The sequence below is a fragment of the Centruroides vittatus genome, unplaced genomic scaffold, assembly GCF_030686945.1.
Source record: "Centruroides vittatus isolate TY-2023 unplaced genomic scaffold, ASM3068694v2 contig_345, whole genome shotgun sequence".
Lineage (NCBI taxonomy): Eukaryota > Metazoa > Arthropoda > Arachnida > Scorpiones > Buthidae > Centruroides > Centruroides vittatus.
Genome location: NW_027122170.1, coordinates 279,206 through 303,334, shown reverse-complemented (window position 1 = coordinate 303,334; position 24,129 = coordinate 279,206). Strand labels below are relative to the sequence as shown.

Sequence of the window (24,129 nt, the reverse complement as noted above, 5' to 3'; positions counted from 1 at the left end):
TCTTTTCATAATGATTTGCCAAACACTACAGAACAAATACATAAATTATCCTGACAATCAAATAAAAACTAAGAAACCTGTGACAATTTAAAGTTCTATTACTCTTAATGAAAATCCTGTATAATTAATATTATTTTGATAAAATATAAAAGTATTTATTGAATTTAACATCAAAATGTGAAATAAACACAGTCCTTGACTTTTAGAAGTACAGTAGAACCAATTAATATAATTACCTTGGATCTCACCTATATCGATGATGATAATTAATTTTAACAATAAACTAAGTGAGAAAGACTATAATTAAGGAAAATTCTGACTTTGTTAATTATGAATTTAAAAAGACATGTTAAAACAATTAAATAAATCTTCAAGTTATACATTATTATGATTATTATCATTATTGCTAGTAATATTGTTATGATTATAATAAATCACATGTTTTAGGATACATTAATTCTGATAACATTAAATGACATAATAATATTTGTCATTACAATAAGCAAATTCCATTGTAATGGGTTCCAAAAATATACACAAAAATTGAATATCTGAGTTGCATGTTAAAAAGATTATTCCATTCCTAGAGAGCTAAAACAAAAAATTATTAAATCTCTTATTCAGATAGGAAAGTATTTTGTACAGTGAATATGTTACAATGCATAAAACATTGTTTAAAATGTTGAATCATAGATTAAACAAAAAACAAACAACAGAATTTACTTTTACAAATGATTTTGCTGATGCAAAACACATAATGCTAATGGTTCCATCAATTTTGGTTGTTATTGAAACAAAAAATGGCCGAAAGAGTCAACACGTAATAGCCTTTAATTTTTGTTTTTCAGAATAAAATGTTTATAAGTCTGGATTTAATTTATGAAGAATTGTTTAGGCGTGGCAAAGTATAAACAATGCAGAAACAGGATATCAATGTAGAAGAAAAAACTCTAGCAAAAAAAAAGAAAAATATATAAAGAGAAATTAACGTTTTTGATAACTTTAGCTATTATCATCAGGTTAAATATGTTCAAAAAAGAATGTAGGTAAATCAAAAGTCATAATTTAAAGGAAGAGATGTTATTTGATTGGCTGTTGATATTATATTATTGGCTGTTTATTTACTATATGTACCATGAACAACCAATCAAATAATGTCTCCTTCTTTAAATCACAATGTTTAATTCACCTACGACGAGGACAGCTAAAGTTTATCAAAAATGTTTATTTTTCTATATATCTTTTTTCTTCTGAAGTGTCAAAGTATCATGTACAAAGGAGTGAGTTGTTGAAAAATCAAAGAATGCTCTTATTTAAATAATGTAAAGATATTCACATTTATATACAGAAACAAAAATTCTTTTTAATTAAAATAAGATATATGAAAAACATTAATTTTTGAATCAGTGTTTTCATGATTAAAATTTTATTGAATGTCTTTAATAAAATTAAAATTTTATTATTATTTTAATTTAATTAAATGCAAATTAGTATTAAATTTATATAATATACATTTGCATATTAGCATCTGAAGTTCTGAAGCTCTTTTTTATTTATTTTTATTTCTATTAGAATATATAATATATATATATATATATATACCATACAGGGTGGGCCAGCGAAAACGAAACGGCAGAGTGTTCGTGTTCGTCCAAGCAAATCGCTCGGACAGGTCGATTTTATTCTCGAGGGGCATCTTTTGCAATAAAGTTTTTGCGAATCTGAATATTAACTAAACAAACAATTTTTTCGAAATAAATGTTTGTTTAGTTAATACAAAATAAATGAGTTTTTAAACTTTTTTGTTGTCTGTTGTATTCAGAATCGCAAAAACTTTATTGCAAAAGATGTCCTCTCGAGAATAAAATCGACCTGTCCGAGCGATTTGCTTGGACGAACACGAACACTCTGCCGTTTCGTTTTCGCTGGCCCACCCTGTATATATATATATATATATATATATGATTTTCTTTTATACTTTGATTACCTTTATACAAGCTCTTTTTTATAAATTAGAAACAGAAAACATCGCATGGATGTCCTATACATTTAACATATCTCAGATAAGTATAAAACAACGTATTAAACACGATTTTTTGGAGAGTATAAGTTAATGTTTTTCAGCAACGTCTTAATAAAATTAACTAGAATAAGGATATTTTCTCCTACTATACTTGTATCTTTAGTAAGACATACAAGTCTTAGTAATAGGAATGACTGTACAGAAATTTTTAGAAAATCCCATTGAGAGTTTTATTACAAAAACTTGATGCTCTTTGATTCTATCTCTCTTTTTAAATGAATAATTCATGAAACATAGTGCATGACAGATATATAGCAAATGCTTTCAAATAAAATATAATTTTACTTTGTATATATTCTAAAATATATTTAAATTTATTTTAAATAATAATTGATATTAATCCATTTTATAATCATATTTGCTATAATTAATGTTTATTTTCTTGTTCGGATCATCTATTGTTTAAACTTTTAAAACTTTCTTTTTTATAAACTTTTTATTATAATCTTATTTCATACAATATCCATTTTCATTTCAACAAACTTATCAAAATTATTAAATTGGAATTAATTTTTAACTATAACAATATTTTTAATACAGTTCTGTTCTACTAGAAAAGGAGCAATTCAAACAGCTTCTATCTTATCTAAAGAAAGAAAATTTGTTTGTAATCCTGAACATAAACAATTATTAAGTAAAGAAGCAAATATGCTTAGAGACTCTAAGTTAAGAGGTATGAAATCACAATTCCTGTTTATATAAATATGTTTAGAATTCAGTAAAATATTTTTTTTGAAACTTCATTTGTATCATTACTACTGCTTGTATTTATGATAGGCCTATTTCATAAATACAAGCAGTCTTCCTTTTGATCAAATTAAAAGTTTGTTTATTTTTATTTATCTCTAAATAATTTTTTTAAGTAAAAATTTTTTTATAATTGAAAATGAAAAATTATTAAATAATGTATATGTGAGAATCCAATATATTGTTTATATCATCACAGTTATTCGATAATTGTTGTCGAATCTACTACCTGATAAAATCGCCACTTACAATTTCTCAATGTCGAAAATGATACATTCCTGTGATCTGCTGACCTCTTAGCTAGGCGATGTCAGCTGATATCGAAATTGTTGGCCGAAGAGTCAGTTGTTGCCATTCCTCTTGGACTAAAGACTTCAAAAAAATTTTCTGTGCCTTTGCAAAATTTTACTCAATTGGATTTCACCCTTGACGATTTCACCGATGAGGACGACCCTTCCCGACAATCTTGACCCAGACTTTCCTGATCCAGAACTTTCTGAATTCTTCAAGAACGATAACGGACTCCATAGTCTCGATGAAATCTATCATCACTTTGCGGATATCCTCTACTCCAGGTATTTATCGACTTGCAAACCAACTCCACTGTAAACTCCCTTCTCTCGAAAATCACGGAAATATCTAGACCCATTTTAGCTCGATTTATTATAACTCGTTAACAATATAAATTGCATACAATGTATTTCCCTTTTCAAATAAATGGTTGTTTAGTTAACCTGGCATCCCAGTGATTCACTTCAGGGATGCTGTCGCTCAACCCTCCTCCATCCCAAATTCGGTCGCCTGCACACACGCACGCGGTGACGCCGTTTCAGCTTCTGTGTCAATTCTGATGAGGCACTAAAGAGGGGCTGACTCTCCAGTCACAATATCATTACTTTATGCTATAATTTAAATGATTTAAAAATAATTTAAATCATGATATTTTAAAGAACAATTGATATGGAACCTTATCTATCTTTAATGTGCAATTTTGAATTCTTCCACATATTAGTGTTTGGTTGTAAAATTAACAAATGTGCAAATTCTTTTTATTTTTTTAATATAAAAGAATAGCAAGTAATCTTAAATTGTATATTTGAATATATTTATCATAATAAGTTACAATTAATTTTAAATTAGCAATTAAAAATGAAAAATTTAACAAAAAATTTTTACCTAAAAAAATAAATACAGTAAAGAATCAAAAATGTAGATATCAAAAACCTGGATCATGAAAAATTCTAATTTGGCCATCAAAAAGTAGATATTGTATTAATCCTTTCAATGGTAACTTCATTATTGATATTCTTTTGATCTTGCATTGTTGATGTTCTAATATTCATTCAGAATTCAGAATTTTTTTAATTTTAAAGTTACAATTAGTGTAAAAAATTATTTCAAAAAATTATGCATCCAGAACTGGGTACGTACCTAGGTATGTAACTGGGTATGCACTGGGTACATAATTTTTTGGAAGTAATTCCAGTGTGGTGAGTAGTGAGTTATGATTAGTGTATTTGTTGTTTAAATATAGTGAGTTCTAAATTATATTTTGAATATTTGTAAGCATTCCTACATTCCATTTAAAATACTAGCTTAAACTTAGAACATTGAAATTGAATTACAGTGTATTTGGAATTTACACTATTTAAAATGCTAATTTACATGTATAATTGGAAATCCGGATGGGATCCAACTCCAATTGGTCCAGATATTTTATGCTTCACTGTAACATGGAAATATCTATGCTTACACATTTTGTAAAGAAACAATGAAATTTGTTAATACTCTATATATGATATTGTGGCGATACACCATAATTTTATATATATGTCTTTAGTGTTAAGCCTGTAGTGCTTGGTCACTAAATGTATTTTTTTTCTTTTTTGTATTAGTATCAATTATTAAATTGATTGTGTGTTGTAGTTGAAAAAACGAAAATAAATTCCGTTTCGTTTATGTTGTCGCATACCAACCCTTGACGGGTGAAGCTTGTAAGTGGTCATGGGTGAATTGGCGGGTCACGTGGTACAGAGGTTCCCGGATGGTGGGAGCTTATAAAATGTGCGTATCGTGCGTGTGGAGACACTTATTTTTCATGGACATTGGCCAGGAGGAACCTTATCAGGGGCGATCGAGTGAGAAAGTTATTTGCTAATAGATTGGAAGGCAAGAATCGGAGCGGTGAGATTGTGAAGAATAATCCAGATTCATCGGCGTGAGGAACCGGTATGTGCCTTTCGTAACAAGAGTATTATGTAGCGGAGGAAGCGTCTATTCAATCACCATATTTATTTCGTTGGTAAGAACTTTTTCCCAACCTGTGTGGATACCCCATTCCCAGTCGACTGAAACTATTGTGTGACTCAAATGTGTGTAATTATCGTCTGTAAATTTTTTTTTGTATCTTATTAGGTTAAGTCTGCGTTTTCCCTCTCTTATTTTATTAATTTAATAAATTTTGTTATTGTGTGAAGTTATATTGTTAAGTCCTCGTCATCCTTACCAATCTTTATGTCTAGATCATTTCGTCCATCTCAGATACTGCAATCCTAATATTAAGTTTTCTTAGTCTTTTGTTCTATATCTTTTTCTCAAACTTTCTAACAGTCTTTCCTTCCTGCTGGTGGAAACACATTTTCGTGGAATTACACTGAAAAATAATAGTGTGTAAAGACCCTAAGGTTAGTCGGTGAGAGAGATAACCATTCTTGAGCTAGCATTCAGAAGAAGCAGACGGAAAAAGGAAAAGGTCCAGGTTGTCGTCACTGAGTGAGACGTTTTAATGTGTGAAACGCAATAGGAATACACAAACATGTGAATTTAATTAAAACAAATTTAATTTTGTGATAAACAATTATATACAGATAAGTTCTTTTGGATTCCCTTGATCCAATTTCTCCTACTGTCTGATGGTAACAATAAACCAAGTAGCTTACTTTCTTGGTAACTACTTGCCCGGCAATACTGATTAAAACACGCGCGATCCTTAACTAAATTAATCCTAAAGATAGAAAAGTATAGAGATAGGGAAGTGAGAAGAATGAATAGGATAGTGGGGTACCCAATTTCTTGCTGAATTTCGATGCCGTCTTGTGCTTTGTTCTGTATAGTTCTGGGTTCTTCTTCAATGTGTTAAATATTTTTTACTATAATTTTTTTCTTAGTCTCTCCGATTCTACCATCCAGATCTTTACTTCACAGCTCTGTATTCAGCTCTCGTCGAATTCTGTCTCACAAGCTCACTGATTTGCGTCTATGCTTCTTCATGTCCAGCAAAAGAATGACTTTTTGTGACCCAGATTTTTAACTCGTTATCCTGTTGGAAGTCTTTGTCCCACTTAACCACCTGGTGGGTGGGAAGTGGAAAGCTCCTGTTCCCAGAAGCCAGAACAATGAACAAAGGAAGTTAGAAGAAAGGATTAAGAAAGAGAGAAAATTATTAAAACTAATTAAATCTATAATATATATATAAATATATGGCTTACAGCCACAACGTAGAGGAGATCTTAGGTCATCTGCAGGGAAATGACTGAAATAGATGGACACTAAAATTGAAAGTTTGGTGAATACTTAGGAATCATCAGATCAGAGATAGTGAAAAAGACGGCTAAAAGTGAATTCGGCAAAAGTCTCCATTTTGAGAAGAGTGAAGACCAGACGAAAGAAAAACCCGGGTACCCCACCAACACTTTCTTTTCTTTTATTTTTACCCTTTGTCTTATCCTTTCCCTCTCTATTTTCTTTTAGATTATAAATTAGTTTAAGATAGTTTAAGTTAATCGTAATATTTCAGAAAAAGTTATTAATATAAACAAAGAACATTGTCGCAAAAACATATCACTCTCCTTTGTACAAAGATTTACCACACTGATTTTGTATATATTGGGGTTGTATAGTTGGGATTCTAAAGAACTTAGTGTATAAAGAACTGTGCAAACGATTAATAAAATATTATTTTATTGTGTACAACTTCAAATTGTACTGTTCGTCTGTGTACTCACCACAATATGAAGTATTTTAGAATTTTGATAAATCTTTGTAAGATTTGGGTTGAATATAGCAATAAACACTACTTTTAATACCTGTGTATGTATAACTACTTAAAGCAGTGTAAGCTGTAGGCAGTTAGGTTGTAGTGTCTAACAATCACCAAGGGATTCAGACTTAGTGTTGGGTAAGAATACTAAGGGCCACACAAAGGAAAATATACAATAACCAATTTTAAGAACAGTTTATGGCACATTTAGATTTGGGTACTGTTATGTCACGCGAGTGTATGGCCAACGAAAGGACAAATTTACAATAAAACAAAACTTTAAGTTTAATGAAAAAAAAAACAACAATCAATAAAACACTCTTTCACCTCGCGTGATGATACGCAGGATTCTTTTACAACTCCGACTCGAAACCTCACACGTGTAGGCGAAGGAGTAGACAAAAATAACAAAGGGAAACACGTGGTTCACACACAATAAGCGCGACAAATTTATAACGAGTTACAAATAGGATATTCACCGGACTATTACAAACTAGGATTAAAACTAACTTACTTGCTATAGAAAGGGGAAAGAAGAGTTAGATAAATATATGGAATTATATATAAGAAGGGATAGGGGGTACCCAGAATAACGATGTGTCCTCGAGATCTCTATTTCGCTGAACGAGCCGATCCTATTCTTTCTCCACGTCTGCTCCGTCCCAGCTCCACACCAAGAATGACCGTTACTCCCGTTCTTTTGCCTCCGGGTCTTTTTCTTCTTTTGTCCTCCCCCTTACTTCCGGGGAAAGGACTGCCCCACCCGCAAGGAAAGTGAAAATAGAAAGATCGAGAAACAAGGGAGAGACAGAACGAAGAATTGAAGGATTAATATAAGGCTTATAACTATCGCGTATATACAAAATTATGACGTACCGTCACAGTACAGCATACAAGTCCAACCCTCCTTCAGGGGGTTTTTGTTTCCTTTAACAATATTTAGAAGGCTTACACCTACAATCTAATCTACTTATTACTAGGAATACAACGATACTTAACTAACAAAGATATATACAATATTTACAGTGATGAGTATGTTTTGATATCCATTAATACACTTATCATTGGTAGCATAACTCAATGTCCATTGTTACCACTGGATCGCAGTAGTCATTGGTGTATGGCGATAATGACGAATACCGAACACAAAAAAAAAAACTGAAGTTGGTACAGGTTAATTTTCTAACCTACTCCAATTCCATGGCAGTCCCTGGACTTTTTGATCAATTCTTCTCTCGATGCAAGTGGATTCTCTCCTCTTACCACAGTTCATTATCTCGTGCTGTCTTCCCAATCATACACAGTGACCCTTGCTGCTCACGGCTTCTTGGTCCTAATCTCCAGAGTCTTTTCCTGGCGTAGTCCAAAGGAGGGGAAAAAAGAGGAAAAAGGTGTCTCCACGTGTTGTGCCCATGTTTTTATACCTGCCGCCATCCAGGACTTTCACCTTAGTCACCTGGTGTCATGACCACCAATCCTGATCAAGCAGGCACCAGCTGCCGAGGGTGGCACGTAACAAACGAAACAATTTTACACATAGTCTAATAGCACAACAAAGATAGGAAACTCAATACAGAACGACTATGAATTACCTAATATATAAAAGATGGTAACAAATTAGTGCCGGAGCACTACAAGGTGTATTTAATTAGCCATTTTAAAATTTGGATAAATGAATAACATTGAACAGAATTGAAAGTGTTTAATTCCATGAAAAATTTTGAATTATTTTTATAAATTTCAGTAACATTACAGTATATAAAGTTGGAGACCAAAATTTAAAAAGTTGGTATTAAAATAATATAATCATTTTTAAAACCTAAAAACATGTATGAATTTTAAAAATATTTTTGTATAAAAGTGTTTCTGTATAAAAATGCTTAAAAAATTAATATATTATTTTTAAGCATTTAAATAATCAATTATTATATATAAAAATTAAAAAAAAATATATATATATATATATATATATATATATATATATATAGACTATTTGAATGTTATATATATATTATATTAGTGACTATTTGAATGTTACTAATATATTCTTGTACAAAATATGTACAATTTAAATTAAATTATGGTTTTTCAGATATTTTACTTTGTGGAATTGGATATCATCATGCAGGACTTTATTTATCTGACAGAAAAATCATTGAGGAACTTTTTATCAAAGGGCAATTGAAGGTTCTTGGTGAGTACTTTAAGATATTTTATAAAACGTGCTCAAAATTTTAATAATTTTTAATAGTTAACAATAATAGTTATTTATCAAAGTGCAATAAATAACATATGCATTAACTTTTAAAGATCCAAGAGAAAATTACTAATTTAAAATTTTAATTGTTTTTAATTATTTTGTAGTAGATTTTTGAATAAGTTATCTAAAAATTATTTATTTATTTATTATGTCTATAAGTCACATTTTAATGATTTAATGATTAATGTTATGTCATTAATCATTAAAGTTTATCTCCATTAAAAAATTTTATATTATTAAACAACTGACAAATGAATATAAAGAAAAAATATTATTTTCCGGCTATCGCATATTAATTTTTTTTATATTGTGAGAGTTAAAAATCAATTACATGTTCAATTCTATAGCCTCTGCAGTATTTTATATTTGGGAGTTGTGTGACTGCTCATATACAAATATTTATATATTAACAAATAAAATTAGATTCACTTGAACTTTTAATTAGTGTGTATTATGATTAAATCTTGTAAATTGAATATTTTCTTAACCCCCTCCTGGGTTCTTCTTCAGGCATCATTTAATTGTGAACTAGCCAGATCCTCTAAAACGAATATGAATATGAAATTCGAACGTATTCAAATGATGGAAATACACATCGGTTAAAGGTTCAAGTGAGTCTAATTTTATATTCACCTGGTGTGCAGTGGTGATTTATATTAACAAATGTTTATTAGTAATTAATAATCAGTTGCAAAAGTAATAAAAACAGTATTCTACATAAAATTTGCATCATTTGAATCGAATTGTATGTTTGTTGTGATGGAATTCTGCAATGGTTTGACTTTATAAGTGACCTTTAATGTCAATAATAACGTTTTATATGTATAAATCATATATACATATAAATAATGTTATATTTGATAATGTATACAGGGTGTCTTAAAAATGTACCACTAAACTTTTAGGGAAGGTAAATAACATATAAAGGAATGAGAATTGCATAGGAACCCATAACTGGAAACCTGAAATGTCAGGGGAAAGTAGTAGTAGAGATAGAAGATCTGAAAAGGCAAAAGACAGTGATTAATGGGAAACATTTGTTGGACATAATTAGTACAAATGGCACTAATTTATAATGTTAAACAGATGCTCGAAGTTTTCACCATCGGACGAGATGCATGCTTGCTGCTGATGGAGCATTGATTGCCAGACACATTCGAACATACCAGGAGTTTCTTTGTAGCAGCAGCACAGACGAGTCTTGCCATGAGATTGTAGTGAGTATGGTACTGGTAAAGATCAGTCTTACAATTGGTGAGGGAAAGTAAGGGCTGTACGAGAAATAACACGTGAATACTAAGAAGGAAATACTAAATTTTATAAATATAAACAAAAAAAAACGTATAACATTCAAAATCACTAATATACTAATTACAAAAATAAACAAAAACCCACTTATTCTAACAGTATATATACAATATGTAACAATGATGCATACATGCTGGACGAACTAAATACGTCGAATATCGTTCAATCAGAACAAGGACCTCCAAAACAGATCAGCGTACTACACACTCTTATAAGTTGTCCTCCTTATCATAATTCTCACAGCAACCTTGATTACGCTATGGGTAGGCTCTCCTTGTGGATGCACACGGATTTTCTCACGACCTCAGTCCAGCCACTATCCGTCCTTCCCCGCTTACCTCCCATGTCCGAGCTTCTCACTCCTGTATCCGTCCGCTGGCGTGTTGTCCTCTTACCTTGGCGAAGTCCCAAGAAGCAAAAAGTTCTCCTGCATGTTAGACACACCTTTTTATAACACTTCGCCATCCGGGGCTTTTGGCCAGTCACGTGAGGTTGCCAAAAATGGAGGTATGCGACAACGGAAATTTTTACACAAAAATAACGCGACAATATATTTTACACAAAAAAAAAAAAACGCGACAATGTATGGCTCCCAAGCAGGGCCGATCCCGATACAGGCGAGAAAAGTAAAGAAAAAAAAATGTACATATACAAAATAGTGACGGAGCACTACAAGATCCATTTCAGACTCCACAAGTGAGTCATACACGATAGCCTTGAGAGCCCCCACTAAAAGAAATCAAGGCTAGATAAATCAGATGAATGTGGGGACCAGAGAACTGGTCCACCATGGCCAATCCATTGATGCAGGAAAGACCTGTTCAAATGCACACGAACATCCATTCCATAATAGGGAGTGCTCCTTCATATTGGAAACACCTGTTGTGTCTCACATTTGCTGGAACATCTTCAAGTAAGGTTGGTAGAACCTATTCCAGAAAGATCAGAGATCAGATAGTTCGCACTCATGGAGGGTCATGAGGGATGGTAAATTTTCCCTCTAGCGCACAGATGAACAGCACTGCCTATTGACTTATGGCGACATTTCCGGTAATGGGTTCCTGTGCAATTCTCATTTTTTTAGATAGTTATCTAAAGTAATCCAAATATTAAGAAGCATGTGTTATGTATGTAAACCTCCAGGGGATAACCCACACTTGAATTGACTCTTTATCTAGTTAGGCGACCCTGTACCTTTGATTTTTGTCATGTTTCTTTGTCTTTGGGCAGTCATGTGTTAGCTGTGGTGACACTTAGACCTGGATGTACAAAGTTACATTTGTATTATAATAAAGTTAATTATATATGTTAACAAGAGTCATTTATTTTATGGACATAACAATAACAACGAGGATAAAAAGGATATAAAAATGAGTGAACTTAGGGAAATAATTTCCACTTTAAATGTGTTCATCAAGAAACGACAGAGTCAGTCGATGGAGAAGGAATTAGAACTATCAGTTCAACGAGTTCTCCAAATGCAAGTCCTAACCTTCGAAACTTGTGACGAAACTTCTGAGAGCTTTGCAAACTATTCCCAACGACTGGATAATGTTTTCAAAATCAAAGGACTAACTGGAACAGATGCCATTACTGCAGAAGCTAAGATAATGATTTTTATCAATTGTCTCAGACTGAAGCATTATCAACTACTGACCAACCTAATCGCACTGGAAATACCCTTTAGGCGAACCTTTGTTGAATTAATGAAGTTACTATAAAATCACCTAACACCAAAATGAAATATCCTAACAGAACAGCACAAATTTTTGTCCAGAGTACAACATAATGGTGAGTCCATTTCAAATTATGTGACTTTCTTAAAACAACTCTCGAAAAATGCAGATTTCAAGTCTAGTTGTAACAATGTTGACTGTATAAAATCCATCATAGATCTGATGTTAAGAGTAGAATTCATATGTGGTTTATGAGATTTCAAAATTTGTGTGAAAATTCTACAACAATCTGGCCTAACCTTCGAACAGACTCTAGAAATTGCATTAGCCATAGAAGCTTTCAAAATTGAAAATGACTAAGTATATAAATGTAACTACCTTGTTTTCCAAAATTACCAAAAATACTCAAACAAAACTATGCTCACATTCTCAAACACAATCATCAAATCAAAACAGAAACAGAATAAAAAGTCTCAGCAGAAATTCACTTAACCTCAATGAACTTCATTTAGAAGGACTATACTTACACTGCAGGAAAAAACCATAAATCAGTAAATTGTAGAGTCAAAGACTAGCTGAAATGTGAACGATGTCATAAAAAAGACCACATGGGAAAGGGGAAGACCACATGCATATCATTCTTAAGGAAAAAAACATCAACAATTAACAGGAATCATAACATCCACAATATTAAGCAGGAATGCATAATTGACTTTTATATAAACTGCATTCTAGATGTATTTCTTAATATAACAGGTACTGATGACAGAATCCTCACAGAAATCTATGTTAATGGTACAAAAAGTCCATTTTGAATGTGACGCTGGCAGTTGCATCATCATTAACAGTATCGACAAATTCAATCATTTGCAATTGAACGCATCCATAGCAAAAACAGAAGTGATCTTTCAAAGTTACACAGGAGATATTTTCAAACTCCTAGGAGTAGCAAAAGTAAAAAACTAAATATGGTGGTAATTACAGTATAGAAGACTTGTCATTCCCTCCCAAAAAAAATGCAACAGTAGGAAGAGATTGGATTCAGAGTTTAAAGATTGACATCAATGAACTCAGCCATACAACTAAGGTCAACAATATTTCGTCAACAGAAGTAGAAACACCCATTTCAAAAATCATAGAGCGGTACTCAGACGTATTCACCTCCACAGTTAGCCAAATACCTAATTGTAATTGTTCATTAAAACTGAGAGATAGTGCCAAACCAATGTTTTTGCCCAGTTCCCTATGCATTGAAGGAAGACATGGATAAGGAATTAGATAAATTAGAAAGTGAGAGTATCATTGAAAGAGTGGATTATTCAGAGTGGGGAACACCCATAATTATTATCCTGAAACCTGATGGAACAGTACAAATTTGTGCTTGACTATAAGGTCAGAGTCAACAAGCAGTTGCATGACTCACACCACCCAATTTCATGCATTGAAGATATTTTCAATAAATTACAGAATGGATCTTATTTTTTCACAGATATCTACAAAGCTTATCTTCATCTATCAGTTGATGATGACAGTGCTAAAATACAAATAATCTCAACACACGGTAAAACCTATCTGTCAAAATGATTATTTTTTGGAATTAAATCTACACCAAATGAGTTCCATAACTTTATTGACCAATTTACCCAAAATATTGAAGGACTGGTAGCTTATTTCAACAACATCATAATTCAAGGAAAAACTTAGAAAGAATTCATGGACCATTTACTGAATGTTTTAGACAAGTTGAAAGCTAATGACTTACACGTAAACATCAGTAAATGCAAATTGTTTGAAAGAAAAGTACAATATTTAGGACATATAATTAGTGCAGAAGGACTCCAAAGGTCTCCAGACAAAATAAAAGCCATCCAGGATACACCTTGTCTGAGAATTATGCCAATTCCTAGGACTTGCTAATTACTATTCCAGATTCATCAAGAATGCATCAGAAATTTTATATCCATTGAATCAATGCTTAAAGAAAAATGTTCAATTCCATTGGACAGCAGAAGAGGAAGCAGCTTTCATTCATGCAAAATCTGAGATTATCAGTGATAGGGTACAAATTCCATTTAACTCTAAACTACCAATAACATTAGCAACAGATGCCAGCCCATTTGGACTCTCTGCAATATTGTCACATCAAATGTCAAATGGAATGAAATGACCTATAGCATTTGCCTCTAGATTCCTCACATTTGCTGAACAAAACTATAGCCAGCTGGATAAAGAGGCTACTGCTGTGTACTATTTATGTAAGAAATTTTTTGATTATATCTATGGAAGGAAATTTACTCTTATAGTCAACAATAAACCCATGATGACAATACTATGCCCTGACAAGAAGCTACCTGTTTTGACAGCTACAAGAATTCTAAGATACATGCACTTCCATTCCAACTTTGATTATACCATCAAACATAGGAAGTCGAATGAACGTACAAATGCTGATTACCTGTCATGAAACCCTATACCCTTAACAAGGAAAGAAGTCCTGACAGAAGACCATGATGATACTTATTATGATACTGTTGTTAAACATATTTTAATTAAAATTATTGATAAGGAAATTCAAAGAGAATCATCAATTGATAAGAAACTATCACAGATCAAAATCAACATTGCCAATGGCCATATGTATGACCCAGAAATATTCACAAACAACGGCATTCTGTTTTGTGAGGACCCAGACGAGGTCCAAAATTACAAAAATGCATAATTCTGTTGGGGGGAAAATAACGAAATTGTATGAGAGAGAGAGAAACACTTGATCAAAATAACGTGATGCAAAACGTAAACAACGAGTCTCGGGACGATGCCAACGCGTGTTAAACGACTGTTAATGTTCAACCCAAAGGTAGAACTCTGACACACGTGCTCATAAATAGGTAAAAGTTGACACAAGTACTCGAAGAAAAAATTTCAACTTAGGAAAACAATTTCAGAAAAAAGGAAAAAATTGGAGGGGTAGAAAAATATTGCGCGATCGTTAGAATTCCAAAATGACATCAATTATAAACAACGGATTAAATTATGAGTGCAGGTGTTGTGGTTCTATCAACAGTCTCTGAGCATAGTCGACAAAGGGTGTCAAATAGACACCTCGAATCAGACCTCTCCCACGACCCGACATGGTCTTGTTTTGTGCTTGAAAACAAAGGGGAGACCAATCGGGAAGTGAGGAAAGGGACAAGGGACCAATCCTCACTTATTAGGAAGGAGGATAATACATGAGAAAAATGTATAAAAACTGGGACTTCGAGATCGAACGACAGTCTCTTCTGAATTAAGAATGGTCTTCTATGGATTAAGCCGACGGTGTGTATAGTGCCATCACCCAGAACATTTCAGTGTATCTCTGCTCGTCCCCATTGCTTGAGACATCTCTGGGTATCTACGATCGTCCCCATCACCCAACGGTCCTTCTTGTCCACCTGGGACTGGATTACGATCAACCAACCAAACTCACGTTTTGAAAGATCGCCGAGATTTGGAATAGTCTACTTGATGTAAGCATGAATTCATCCAAATAAACGGTTTTTCGCATGTAAACACTTGTTTCATTTGCCTCTTTTGCAACCGCCCACATACATGGGTTCCCTTAGGCTCATTCTGATGCGGGATTAATTGTAACCCCCTTGAAAGTTGGCAAATCTTACAGTTTAGAGGACACTGCGTAATTGTCCTCTAAACAGGCAGTCCTGCAGAGCTATACTCTACACACACACAAATTATTTGAATGAAGGCCCTAGCCCAAAATTGTTATTATTGGCATAATATTGACTCTGATATTGAGAAAATGGTTAAAAGAGTGCTGTGACATTAAGAAAAACTCAATAAAAGCCCCAATACACAAATGGAATATGCCTACAAAAAACTGGCAATCTATACACATCGATTATTCATGACAATTCATGAATCATTATTTCTTTATTGTTGTTGATGCCAAATCGAAGTGGCCAGAAATATTTGTGAAGTGTGCGAATACCATACACAAAGAAACGGAAAATTTTAAAATCAGAATCTATAATTCGCGTAACAGGATACAGGAAATTTTGTGGGATGCCAGCAAAAAAAATCTCTATCGCCGACAGGTATATATATTAGTATAGTTACCGACAATATAAAGAGAATACCAACATAAGTTTAAATCTTGCGACAATTCTTTTCTGTTTTTACAAAATAACCATTCTACTAAGAGTAATTAAAATATATGTATATCTTACAACTAAACTTATAATTAATTATAATTTATGTAGGACGATAGATAAACATAGAACAATAAAGGAAAGAATAGAAAGAAAAAGAAAGGGGTACCCAAATATTTTGGCATTATTCACAGTGCGATATATATATATATGTTGGATGGATCACTTCTTAATCATGAAAAATGTCAATTTCTTCTCTAGAATGTGGATTGCTTAACAGACTTGGACGAAAAAATACTCTTGGACACTTTTATGATTGGGATTTTCCTTCTTTCCCTCATACCTCTTTGTCGTCTCCACGCAGTTCGAAAAACGTGGTGGAGAGCTACCCTTTGTGTGTCTTTCCTCGTCCAGTCCTCTCCAAGGAATGAACACTTGGTCCTCATTCTACCCTGAGGGCCGCATACCGTCCCATTGTCCTTAAGAGACCACTTGCTATTACGCCATTAAGCACCAGTTGTGGGAAAATTCCAGGAAGGGAAGATAATAGTAATAGGAAGAAGAAAGAAAGGAAAATATATATTCTAATATAAAATTAAATACAACTGTACAATAATGGCATTTAGCCACATATTCTATACAAAGAAGGCACCAGACAGATCCATCACAATTCATTTTCTATGTGAAGTCTTTGGTCAGTTTGGACTACCTGAGGTTTTAGTAAGTGATGATGCAAGTATTTTTAAGTCACAAGAATTCAAGAGTTTTGTTTCAGAAACAAAATTCGTTAAAGTTTAATAGCACCAGGACACCCAGCCACAAATGGCCAGGCTGAAAGATACTGTCACACCTTAAAAACACATCTCAAATGTATGAAGTATTAAAGTGGTACTCTACATCAGAAGCTCCATGAACTACTATTCTGATATAGAGCGACTCCCTTATCGAATGGGAAACGTCCAGCAAAATTTATTAGGGCATACAATAAGAACAAAATTAGATCTGCTCAAACTTCAGGCACAAGCTTCCCAAAGAAACATAACCAGACAACTGAAATTCTACATATTTTATTATGTGGGAGATCATGTACAGTACAATCCTGAAATTACACAACTTCCAGTTCTTGGAAATATGATATTGTTGCTGAACGACTAGGTTGTGTACGTTACTTAATTGAACTTGACGATGGATACGTAATAAAAAGGCATTATGATTAACTATGCCTGTGTGAAATTAACAAACAGACAAATCCTATTCAGATAGGATTCAACTCCAACAAAAAGAAAATTGACAGGTGCAACGACATAGTAAACAATAGAGACTTATCCCCATCTAGTGCTACTCTACACCCAAGCACAATTAACTACGACGAAGGAACTGTAACGACTTTACCCAACAAAAAAGAGACAATGACAAAAACAGCTTCCGAACAGCCCCCAGAGAAAGAGAGAGAATCTAATTGAATGATGACAAACTCAAAGAAACCGTGACTTTGACAATCAATGCAAATACAAAAACCAGTACAATGTCTAAATCTTTAAACAAACAAATTTTTTAAACAACATTTTATTAAGCATGGGAGAATTGTTATGTACCGATATGTAAATCTCCAGGGGATAATCCACACTGAATTACCCCTTGACCTAGTTTGACAACCCTGTACCTTTGACCTTTGTTGTGTTCCTTTGTCTCCAGGCAGTCGTGCGTTAGCTGTGGTAACACTTAGACCTGGAGGCACAAAGTTATGTTTATATTATAATAAAGTTAATTATATACATTAACAAGAGTCATTTATTTTACAGACATAATAGCATGTCTGTAAATAATAGCATCATAATAAGTAATACAAATAATCTTCATTTCTATTAGGCTCATTCTGATGCGGGATTAATTGTAACCTCCTTTCAAGGGGGTTACAATTAATCCCACATCAGAATGAGCGCATCAGAAATCAGAATGAGCGCATCATTAATCCCGCATCAGAATAATTGTAACCCCCTTTCAAGGGGGTTACAATTATTTGAGCAAAACTAGTTCAACGATCATTTAAACAATATTAAAAAAACAAAATAAAAAACAAATATTTATGAGCATTTTCTAACAAAATTTTAAATTAAGATAAATATGAAATATAAATTATGATAAAATTAATAAAGAATTATTGAAAAAAATCAGTTTCATGTACAGTATATATAATATTGAGCCATAAAAAGGTCTAAATGGATTTGTGTATAAACGTGACAGTTAGCTTAAAGGACATTAAAAGACTACCATTAAATCAATTTGCCTTATGCGTAAATTATAAATTAATCATTAATGCCAGAGAGATTTGGATTGACAAAATTATTGAAAAGTTATGTCAAATATGTAATTTATCTCTGATATTACAAAGGTGCTACAATCAAAGTTATAGAAAATTCTTTATATCACTTACTCGAAAACCTTTAAACATGCAGCCAAATTTATTAACTTTAAACGTTTTCGATCTTGTTAAAAGACCTTTCTCAAGAAGTGTTTATCTCTTAAATGATTTGCAGTCTCAGAAGAATTCTTTATATCATAACAAATGTTTAATATTTAATGAAATTAAAATCAAAATTTTATTCAGTTCTGGAACAAATCTTTCAGCAGTTATCAGCTCTGATAATATTTTGAAAAATCTATTTTTTAACATTGTCATTACTTTTGCAATTGCTCTAACCATTAAGCTTATTATAATTGTAGATAATTGCATTTCATAATTGAAATATTTAATTTTCAAATTACATTTTATTATGATATCAATTGTTTTATTCAACTTATAGTTTGTACTAGTACATTAGCAATGGGCGTCAATTTGCCAGCACATTTGGTAGTAATAAAATCTACTACACAGTATAGAGCTGGAGTTTGTGAAGAATATTCAGAAATCCAAATTGTGCAAATGATGGGAAGAGCAGGAAGACCACAAGTAAAATATCACTTATTATGAGAATCTAATATATAAATTTAACTAGTAATCTAAGAATTTTTGATAAAATAAAATTTGTTTTGTTATATATTTTTTATTGAAACTTTATACATCATGTGACCTTTTATATTAATCCTGTATTATTCTTTCATATTAGAATAATCATCAACTCTAAATCATACAAACATAAAAAAATCAATTTTTATTTATTGTAATAATAAGCTATAAATCAAGATAATGAAAATTTGATATATTTTATTCTCTATAAGCAAAAGTCTAAATTCTAAATTAATGTAATTTTCATTATGTTAACAAAAGGGAACATTAAATATCTACACAAAAATTTTTATAAAAAGTTATTAAAACTATCATGTTAAAACCATCTCTATTACTATAATCATTAACATTGATGGAAATAATAAATATATTATTAGATTTTATTTTCTTATAATTAAGAATTATATACTGCTTTTCAGAGTACAATGTCATGTATTAATTGAGAAAATTACAACTAAAACTTCATTATAATTACCAATTTTTAGAAGTCAGTTTAAATATGTTGATAAGTATTTTCAGATATTATACATATACATCTTCAGATTGAACATAAGGCAAAACAATGTTTTGATTGAACATAAGATGACGAATTTGAAAATTCTTTATTTTTGCACTTGTTTGGTACTATCTCTGTTATGAGCAAATTTAACTGCATTTTTTACCCTAAATTTTAACACTCTTCACTAGTGATAGTGTTCAAATCCAGGGATCTAGGCTTACACTTTCCTTTTGTTTTTTTGGTTAATGTTGGTGGCAAGATGGCGGCCGGGAAAATTTTTCCCTACATTCTAGACGGCGACGGGGAAATTTTTCCCTACATTTTAGACTGCTACAGGGAAAATTTTTTTCCCTGCGTTTGACATGGCTGCCGCGTTTCCGGTCGCCATCTTCGTCTTTTATGGAGACTGCACGTTGTGCACTGTTTTGTAATAACGCGACCTAGGAACTCCTATACTATAATAAGCTACTGTAAACCCTATTTTAATAGAAAAAAACATTTTTTTACTCACGTTGATTGTCTGTCATTTCCCTTTTTTACATTTCCTCCCGACTTTCGAACTTTGATCTTCGTTTATTATAGATCTTTTTTCCCCCTTGTTTTGCGTCGGCTGCTACTGTCGATGACTTCTTATTTCTTTTTTTTTACTCGCGGTGGTTGACGTTTCCTTACCCCGATGCTTCTTTGATTTCTTTGAATTTTTCTTTCTATTATTATCAACGTTTTGCACAGGTGCAGACGGAACTGTCTTGTGTTCTACACTAGCTTTTCGAGATATCCCGGATCCTAAAGCCGAAATCGTCGCACCACATTCTAGACATAGGTAGTGCCATATAAATGACAAGATACATCCCCAGGACAGACGACCACATTTGCTTTTAAAAGTTCCTTCGTACACTGAATATTTAACACACATGTACTGCATATAAGAAGACATTCATTTCTTTCGCTTCTGTAATATAATTTGCATGTCTTATCGCATGTAGAACACGTCGACTCTACCTGCTGTATACCTAATTTGACCGCAAATTTGAATGCATTATCGATTGCCGGGTTCAATTCCAATTCCGAATAATCTGTTTCCATCATTTTATAAAACTTCCTGGTAGTACATTTGGCCCAGAATTCCTTCGAACTCAAATCAACGTCGCCCATGACGTGCACAAAATTTCAACAAAAAGAACGCAATTTCTTTTTGTTTTTACTTGTAAAAAATATAAGTTACCTTTTTAGCAATTCGGAAAGAACAGATATTGTAAAAAAAAAAAAATACGATGCCAACACCTAACATGCAACACACCACTGTCTTCTAAACTCCCTGCAAACGAAATTTGCATATAGAAAAAATATAAAAGTAAACTCACGCCAAAGTTGTGTATACTTCTGTTAAACAGCACTGAGTTCAGCGTTAACGTAAATTCTTCTTTTTACTGCAAGCAGTTTCGACGAAATTACGTTCGTCGAAAGTGCTTCCAGTAAAAAGAAGAATTTACGTTAACGCTGAACTCAGTGCGGTTTATCAGAAGTAGAAATTTGCATAATTCGACGATCTCGGCATCAACACATTACGTCACAACATTTCCAAAGAGCTCCCTCTCTCTCTCTCTCACAAACGTGAAATCGCATGTCTTTGTTTCGAGGTTTCAGGAAACGCGGCCGCTACGTCGAACGCAGGGGAAAAAATTTTCTCCATCGCCGTCTAGAATGTAGGGAAAAATTTCCTTGGCTGCCATCTTGCCACCAAGGGTAACATTAAACGTTTTTTTTATTATATTATTCTTGCATGTAGAAATTAGCTCATTTTAGTCATAATTTTCTTAGTTTTCTTATTACATTGAAATAGTGTTACTTCAATTTATTTTGATTATACAAAAATAAGCACTGCAAAAACCTAACAAACCAGTGAGTAAATTATACACAAAGTGTGAATGTTTCAGGGATTTTCTCCTCTTCCAAGGATGCTGACAAACACCACAAACACATACTGGAATTAACCGACCTTCTCTGCCATTCATCCTTTTTCTCCTTTGAAGGAGAAAGATTTCTACAAAGTAAGGGAGTTCCTGTGGGCAGATGTTTATCAGGTTTGTTATATGAATTAGCAGTATGTCAACTGGAAACCACCATCCTTCCCATCTTCACCAGCCACATTCACCTATATATCAGATATGTTGACAATATTTTAATATTTACTCATCAATCGCACACCGCGTTAAATAAACAGTAACTCTTCACCAAAAAACCAACAACGGTGCGTTATCAGATGTAATTACAATTTTTCACAAACGTTTTCGAACATAAAAGTTCTTCATCAGGTGAAAAAACGGACAACTTGTACAAAAAACGTTCGATGGAACAGATTTTCGAAAGAGCCGTGCGCAAGATTCGAAATATTACTCGTGCGGTTGTCGTCACCGCTGCGCATGGGCGGAAGTGGAAACTTTCCTGTAATGTCATCCGTCATAAAATAGCATTTGCCATGCGACGGATAACGATAACTCCTCTTTGCCATTGATACATTTTTTATCTCGGGCGGTTTTATGTATGTGTACCGCCTCCATCCATCTCAAACGGTGTATAAGGGGTGTGATGTGGATAATCCTGGCCTCGTCAAACCTTGGCTGTATATCCGGATCTGTGGCGTAACGTGCCAAAGCGGTTGTACATCTTTGATGACGGATGTCTGCTTTATGTTCTTTAATTCTCGCTCCTAGCAATCTTTTAGTGGAGCCGATGTACCATAAGTCTTCGTCACACCTGTGGTCTGTCAGCGGGATGGCATACACTCTTGGTAGCTTGTCTTGATTGGGGGGATCTTTGGCATTCCGTAGCATCTGATATATATTCGGGCATCTTTTATAGGTGATGCTGACTTGTTTCTTCTTGGCAACTTCCAAATATAGCTTCCTTAAATATGGATTGTAGGTGAGCGGTATGCTGTCTTTATGCTCTGTTGTTACTTGCTCATGCTGCATTGACAGTTGGTAATTCCCCCATTTTTTGGTTTATTTACTTATAAGGTTGTAGTACCCATGGCTTTGAGCAATACTGCGTAACGTGTTAATCTCTTTCTGCAGAGCGTGTCTTGTTGAGGAATGGGTGTACGCCCATTTCACTAAGGTGTTGAACGCTGCTAGTTTGTACGGTATGGGGTCACAGGAGCCTATGGGGATGTACAATTGGTCTGCAAGCGGTTTCCTGTACACTTCTGTGATGATGGAGGTTCCTTTAACCATGATACTAACATCAAGAAAATGAACATGCGTGTCATTCGCCTGTTCCAGGCCCAGAGTTACGCCGTAGCTGTTGTTATTAAATGAGTCGACGAACGCCGCTATGTCCGGCTTGCTCTTCCATAAGATGAGTATGTCATCCACGTATCTCTTATATAGCTGTACGTTGTGGAGGTGGTTAGGAAGGATTTTCTCTTCGAGTTGCCGTATTACCAGCTCGCACAAATCCCCTGCTACCGGGCTCCCCATTGGTACACCCCTTCCTTGTTTGTAGACTGTACCTCTAAATTGAAAGAATGAGTTGTAGCACAGCAGGTGGGCCATCTCTAATATTTGCTGGTGGAGGTTAGCATCATCGACTATTCTGAATAGTAGGTCTCGGATGGCACAAAATGCCAGTGGTAGAAGGATCGACGGATACAATGACTTAAAGTCGAGCACCGTAATAAATTGCGGGGGGGGTGTCAATCTGCTTGAGGAGCTCTATGAGGCATTGACTATTGGTTACGATGAACTGGTAGTCTTCTAAGTGTGGAGCGATCAGATGGTGCGTGAATTCCTCTAATTTACGTGTTGGTGCTCTCACTTTATCAACTACCGGGCGAATCTGTTGGTCTTGTTTATGTGTTTTGGCAAAACCGAATAGCCTGGGTGTGTCAGGCGAGTCCATTACAATGTTCTTAATTGCCAACCTCTTAGCCGATTTGGTGTTGGAGAACCTCTTCAGCCTTGCATGTAGCTTTTCTACTGTGTTAGTATCTACCTTTTCACACTGGGTAACATTGATGTACTCCATTAATAACTGGTTATAAGTATGCTGTTTCATCAGTACCATAGTTTTCGCCTTGTCGGCCCTGACTAGCGTGATCCCATTGTTCTTCATCCACCTGCTGGCTCGTGTTAACTTCATTTGTAAATGCTTTGAGTCCACCGTGGTTTTAGCTCTTAAAATCTTGTTTACTGCCATCTATCTGTAGTATTCTTTAGTCCTATCCGGAAGGCCTAGCAGTAGGAATTCTAAATCCGGGACGAAGCCCAAGTTCTCAGTTGGCGGTGGTGGTGCGAACTTCGGACCGTACTGTAAAACCTCAACGACAAACTCCGGCAGTTGGATATCATCCAAACACCA

The 24,129-nt window shown here is 33.6% G+C and overlaps 1 protein-coding gene across 1 annotated transcript in view; it reads left to right on the top strand.

The window, feature by feature from the left end:
* LOC136974163 (probable ATP-dependent DNA helicase HFM1) overlaps positions 1–24,129 on the top strand; it is a 257,012-nt gene that overhangs the window by 82,332 nt on the left and 150,551 nt on the right. The window contains 3 exon segments of the mRNA XM_067268965.1: positions 2,624–2,756; positions 8,962–9,063; positions 19,066–19,211. Coding sequence (XP_067125066.1) covers positions 2,624–2,756; positions 8,962–9,063; positions 19,066–19,211 — 381 coding nt within the window.